Source organism: Vanellus vanellus (genome assembly GCF_965231255.1).
Source record: "Vanellus vanellus genome assembly, chromosome: 2".
Lineage (NCBI taxonomy): Eukaryota > Metazoa > Chordata > Aves > Charadriiformes > Charadriidae > Vanellus > Vanellus vanellus.
The window spans coordinates 148173473-148180313 of record NC_138906.1 but is presented as its reverse complement, the minus strand read 5'-3'; the positions used below and the strand labels follow the sequence as shown (position 1 = coordinate 148180313).

At 37.5% G+C, this 6841-nt stretch overlaps 1 protein-coding gene across 1 annotated transcript in view; it reads right to left on the bottom strand.

Moving 5' to 3' along the window:
* Window positions 1-3040: 3040 nt before the first annotated feature.
* Window positions 3041-6841, bottom strand: part of DCAF13 (DDB1 and CUL4 associated factor 13) — a 27978-nt gene continuing 24177 nt past the window's right edge. Inside the window, exons 10-11 of the mRNA XM_082479208.1 lie at window positions 4477-4640; window positions 3041-3616 (exon numbers count right to left, since the gene is read on the bottom strand). Of these exons, the coding sequence (XP_082335334.1) occupies window positions 3529-3616; window positions 4477-4640 (252 nt within the window). The 3' untranslated portion in view covers window positions 3041-3528. The remainder of the gene's footprint in view (window positions 3617-4476; window positions 4641-6841) is intronic.

The window sequence follows — 6841 nt, the reverse complement described above, 5'->3', positions numbered from 1 at the left end:
CAGGTGAACATCAGTCCTGGCCCACTGGAGAGAAGAAAGAGGGTGGAGAGGCAGTGTCTAAGCGCAGCCTGTGTTTCCACAGGTGCCAGTGAAGGCACTGCTCTCTCTCCTCAGGTTGATTTGCGGCTGGCCACGGGTTTATTGTTGGTGTTGTGTGTAAGTGCACACTGTGTGTAGGTGTGCACAGGGGTATTGTCACGGGCTTGTGGATACAGAGTCACAGCAGGCTTGGCTCCTTTGGATTCGGAGCGGGAAAATCCCCCCGGTCCCAAAGACCAGGGGATTCTGCTGCCACAAACAAAGTGAAGAAACCCCACAGGGACACCGGCATAAACACTTCTGTGGAATTTTTCAGTTAGTCTAGAATTTTTATCTATTTCATATACACCTCAGAAACCTGAGTGTCAGTTTGGCTTGTTTTAGACATCTAGTATATACACAGAATAAAAGAAAATCTTTTATTCAAATATCTGTATCATTACATAGCCCATCTATGATAAAACAGGAATAAAACGTCTATGACTCCACAGATGCCTTATCATGAAACAGCTAAAATTCACCAAGGCTATGAATACTGATTTAAATGTTTCTGTATCACAGAAGTTATTTCTCTTTCAAAACAATCTTTAAATATCTTCCAGAGTAAGAATACATACAGAAGTTGTCTTTTTTAATCAGTAGATGTGTAGGCATTGCATTTGATTTAGAAAATAGCCCATCATATCCTTTATTTTCTTTCTTTCTTCTTTTTTTTTCTCTGCAATCACACCAAAATTTTGAAGGCAATCATTAACATTTTCCTTATATTTACAGTATCTTATGTCATGCTAATGATTTTATTCTACATACACTTGGGTATGCATACATGCAGGTGCACGGATCCATATCTTTTTGCGTATAATGATTTTGATAAATCTAGGTGACTTCTTTAACGTGATTAAGATGAGGCCTGATTACACCCCTCAAATCACTGAGGAAAAAAAAAAAAAAAAATATATATTCAGTGATGGCCTGTGACAGACTTGGATGAGCACTTCTTGCAAGCAGAGCTACCACTTGGCAACTACTATATTTAAATAAATAAGTTTAAAAACCCTACCCTGAGTATTGTGGCATTATATATTTTTGGTGGACGGCCACAAAAATCTGTTGGAGACCAACTGTAGGGGCTTCCAGAAGTGACAAATCAACAGCAGCTAGCCCTACACCATACAAATCCACAACCAGGGATCCTCTGAACAGACTGCGATTGCCACCTGCAAAATTCCAAACAACTGACTTCCAACCAGAAAGCCCCAGCCCACAACTACACTGGTTTTACAAGTAGCATGTTTCTAGAAGTCATAGAAACACTTGATTTTGGAAAGGAGACTTTTTCCTGTAATGCTAAGGGGGTGCTCCACTTTATGACACGACTGAGATCTCTGTACAAGACCACGCACATTGAATTTGTAAAAGGAATTCATACCCAAATACACAGCCTCTGAATACCCTTCTAATTTTAAAATTCCTTTTTTCAACATGCTGTTACAATCTCTCTAGCAACATTTTTAACTAACCCTGATCCTTTGAGTTACTCCACTAGAGTGCTTGTCTGAAAGCAGTAACACACGAAAGTCTCTGAACATAAGGAGATCCTTTGGACACAACTGATGCTGTAGAGCTCCACACCAACACCACACTGTAACCAAACTAACTTCAGAACTGAAAGCTCTATAGTTACATTCAGAGTTCTGCACCAAAAGCTAATAAATTCCGCGCAGCAGGACTTGTTCCCACTAGAGGTTATCATGACTCAACAAATCAACAACCAACCACATCAACTCAAGCTAAACTGACAAGGCTGAAAATTTTTAATCACATTCCAGAAGATTAGTCTGGTTTTGCAAATTGTGCAAGACTTGACTACAGCTGTGTCACCATACTTTGGACCACACATTCTCCCTCAATTTTCTCAGTGTTTCAGGAAGGAAATAAACTGTATTTGGCACAGAGTGCACTGTATTAGTACAACAGGCACACAGCCAGCATCAGTCTATTCCCTGATCTGTTCTACTGCTTCTCATCATCCTACTTAGAGCTCTTCAGATCTGCTCCTCTTCCTGCATCACGCCATAAGGTAAGTGATCCAGAGAGTAAAAGATACATTATAGCCTCTTATCACCAAACAGCCATAATTTTGCCATGATCATCTGGGAATCTTGCCCAAACAGTGCTGGAAGAGTAAGAGCTAGAAATGCATATGGATGTTAGTGTCAGTAGGTACATATTAAACAGGATGCTACATGAAGGCAAGCGGTCAAAGTGCTCAATTCCCAAATTAAAAAAAAAAAGTTTATCATTTAACTATAAAGTTTATTCTAATTGAGTTCATAAATTTTTTTGTGCATAAACTTGGGGAGAAGTGTAGTTACAGACTGCACAGTAGTGCAAAGGCTTAAAAATATCCTTTTGTATGGAAGATGTTAAGCAACACTTAGGGTTATTAAATATATCATACTTCTGCAAAAGAAGCCTTCAGCCTAGAAGGCCGAGTTGAGTTCCAGCATAGTTTTCTGATCACCTTAGTGTCTTCAGTAAAAACCTAAGACTATCCCACTGGAAGAGAAACAGACCATTTTCCAGACACATAGTAAAAGAACTTTGGGCTACAGGTACATTGTGAAATGTGAAGCTTTTATTTTATTTTTTTATATAAACTCCAAATAGAAGGCTTATAATAAATCTCACCTAAGGAAGTTTCTGGGGTTTATATAACTTGTGTCATCTTTCATCCAGATTTTAGAAGTTTTAAATAAGTTAAAGAGAAAATATATTTATTCAACTATGTCATTATTAATATTAGCAACTTCAACAGTCTGAAGTTTTGTCAAGTCATATAACAATATTAAAAAGACAGAACAAAACTATAAATATGTTTACAGATATCTGAGAATCCCATTGAATTCATCTTGGATAAAAGAAAAGTAATATCTTGTACTGTAATAAGTATAATGCAGTATATTTGTCAGCTGGAATAATCAAGATCTGGTCCATTGCCTTAAGGTCACTTGTTTACTTTATTAGATTTATTTAAAAGAAAAAAAACAAACAAACAGCATAAGGACAACTGATTTTATAATTCTGCATGGGACAAAGTTTTTTTTTTGCCTCTGACAAATCTGAATCTTTTTCATCCTTCTGTAGTAACAGTATCAAGGAGTAGGATTGGGACTACAGATATCCTCTACCAACTACCAAGTTATCCACTTATATCAAAAGGGTCAAACTCCACTGCAATACACAGGGTTGGGCCAGTAACATCAGACATGCAAATGGCAATAAAAGATTACAGGGCCAATTCTTACAACTGCCCAAAGCAGATGGTGGCTTGAGAAATCAGAGCATGTGTATACTTCGAAGAAAAGGCACGTTTCTGGAGCCATGTGCTGCCTCACTGATGTCCATCATTTTTTTTTTTTTTTACAGTGGATTCATTCAATAGTGACATTTGCTTTCATTGTGACATTTTTGTACATGTGAGAACAATTATTTCACTACTGCCACAATATGTTTCTTCCTCTCCGACACAAATGGTACAGATCCTGGTTTGCTGTGCTTACGACGATTCAGTTCCCTAGAAACAAAAAACAGAAAAATTAAGTTCAGTAGTCAACACAAAGATTTAACAAATACTAGCTTCCTCCTTAAGCTACTAATGGAGATATCCTACAATTAAAAAAATATTAATAACTGATCTGCTTTTATTAATCAAAAGCCATGTAATTCCTCCTTTGAGGAGGACTCTCCCTTTGAAAAATAACTTTAAAATTGGCTAATTTAGAAAAGTTTTGAATTGAGCCTTTTCTTGGGAGCTCAGCTTACTTGGTTTTCATGTCAACAGCAATTGCTGCTCAATTTTGTAGAATCTTTCAGCTGAGAAAGATGACTAAAACCCACCACTCTTTGGTTTTACTGTTAATTTAATGGCTACAGCAAAGTATGCCACCTTTTGCTCCTAGAAATTCCAATATCGCAACGATCCAGGTGACAGAAAACACTCATCCTGGAGTCAGGTATTAAAAAAAAAATCCCCAAACCAAAAAACAAACACACCAAAAAAAAAAAAAATCACCAAACCCCAAAAACCCTCCACACCCCCAAACCAGCCCATTCTGTTTCCTTCACAATGTTGCATCATGTCATCCTTAACAGAGCATTGCGGCTCCTTCCAACATGGTATTTGCTCCCATTTTTCAGTGAACTTTTGGGAAGCAGGCAGTCCTCACTGATACTGGCACTTGTCTGCATTTTCCTTATAATCAAAGGTTAATCAATCCAGTAGTTCATGATCACTTATTCAGATGTTAAAAGCAGCTTATTCGTGTTCCTCCCACACACTGTCGCTCTATCACTCCCATACATTGCTGCTACAGCACTGCAGTGATGCATTTTATTAAGATCATGATAAAACAAAGCCAGAAGAGGAAGACATACTTTCGCCGACGAGCTTCTCTCATGATACGTTGCTCCTTGATTTGGCAAAATATACTTTTAGGCAAGTGACGGTGTTGAGCAATGCGCCTGATCTTCGGGTGATACTGGAACTTCTCCTTCAGCTTCTGATTGTAATTCATAGCTGCCTTCTCTCGTGGTGCAAGCTATGGGGAAAACATCACAAAGAAGCATGTTATAAAAGAACAGGGACTTAACTGTCATGATTTTCTCTACAAAAACAAAATTTCAATTTTTAATTCAAACAGCTTCCTTTTAGCAAACAGCTGTAGCCACAGAAACTTCAGGATTAAGGTAGGTAAGTATTAAAGACCTGCAATTTCAACAATGCTCCAATGCTTAAACACAAAGCATTATCACAGTTTCAAAATTCAGTGAAGTAACTGAATTTACTCCCTGAAAATCAGATTTTAATGTGCTGTAGAGAAAGAAGAAGGAATAAAAATAGCTGACAGTAAAACCTCTTTGATCAGTCTGCCTGCTTTTCTAACCTCTGCTGATGATCAACCTTTGCTGTGAAACAAAGATTTGCAGGCATTTTAATCACCAGCCAGTGTAAGTACAAATGCTATAAATGAATTGTCTTCACGAACAGCTTTACAGACAGCTCTTCAAGTGGCCTAAATCTTACCCAGCACCTTGATCCATTAGGAAGCACAGCGCACATACCAGATTTCAAGTATTAGCTTGACTATATAGCACATAGGGAGTTCCAACTTTCATCACACAGCTAAAAATATCTAAAAAAAATATCTAAAAAGCTAAAAACACATGAAATACAGGTAAACTAGTGTTACCACAAAAGACTAATTGTATTCATATTTAAAATTATGCCTGAGCCACCATTAACAACACAAAGTGAGAAATGCTGTTTCCTGACAGCTAACCTACAGAGGATATTTAATTTTTTTTTTTTTTTTTTCAACTAGACACTTTTAGAAGTGACTTCTGTTAGAATATTTCTGAATTCTGAAAAAATAAATATCATACTCAGATAATTTTGGTCTGAAATACCATTAATGGTCCGGAAGCAAATATTAATAAAACATATGGCCAAGGAGTTTCTCCTTTGGGACAATAAAGAAACCAAGTACCAGATGCAGAGTTGTTCATTGTTCAGAAAATTGTTACGCAGGACCTCTGTTTCTCCATACCCTCTGATTTGGAGAAAACAAATCCTTCTGCTTACATTTATCATGACGTCTCAAATTGCAAGTAAATTTTACAATCTTAACCTACTAAAACTATTCCCCCTGTTCTTCCTCCCACCCTTTACTGAAATTCTGTCTGGTGTGCCAGCCTGAATAGCTGTTTCACTCTCAATAAATCCCAGGTGTTCCCACCCTGCAGAAAACTGCCAACATAATCCAAATTAAAGAGGTTTTATTTTAATTAAATGCAATGATTTTCCTTTAATTTAAGAAGAGCAAATTGCTGCCGATTTCATATAACCTTGATGATTCTACAGACAAGAGGTGAATCTGTAAATTAAAGATACATCCAGGATATCTTATTTAAAAAAATAATACAGTTTAAGAGGTGGTTATGTTTGAGTCTGATTCCATTTTCAAATGTAATGTGGAATACAGAAAGGCACATAGCTGGTGACTTTCCATCCAACTACCGCATACCAACGCCCCATACACCAGGCTGCACTAAGTGCACCCTCATCTACATGATGGCAAAAGAAAATTTTGCAGTAATGACAAGGTTTTGTCTCTTTATGAGAGACAGCAGATAGCTAAGAAAGCAGACTGCAATAATGCACTGAATTCCAACCTTTACATTGACCTTTGTAAAATGACTTGCGAGAGAAACAGATGAAGAGAACAGCATTACTTCCCATTTGAGCTGGAGAAGATGCTATAAACACAGCACGATTTAGCAGGATTAGAGATTTTGTTTATAGGGAGTAGAACACTCTACAATATAATAAATTAGGATTTATATGACATCACGAGAGGAAGACATGCTCAAAGATGATGTATGACCATTTTTTTTTCATACATTCCAAAAGTGAATGTGCAACTTTCTGCCACATCATTTCTATTTCCCTGATGTAGGAAGGAAGACAGCTGATTTGTGCCATTACCACAGCAGTACTTCACAGCAAACATCCAGAGTGAAAAAGGGGGAAAAAGAACTCTAAAACGCAAGCAAGTTGTCAGCAGTAGGAAAATGTGTCCTCGAGTAAACTGCTTATGCCTCTCTCTCCTCCCTCCAGATGATAGAGGCTGGTTACTTTTCCAATCTAAGCAGAAGGAAGGTAAGCATTTTTCCAGAGCCCTGATTGAAGAGCTAAGACCACCTTTAAAAGGAGATTTTTTTTTTGTTAAAGCGGGCTGTA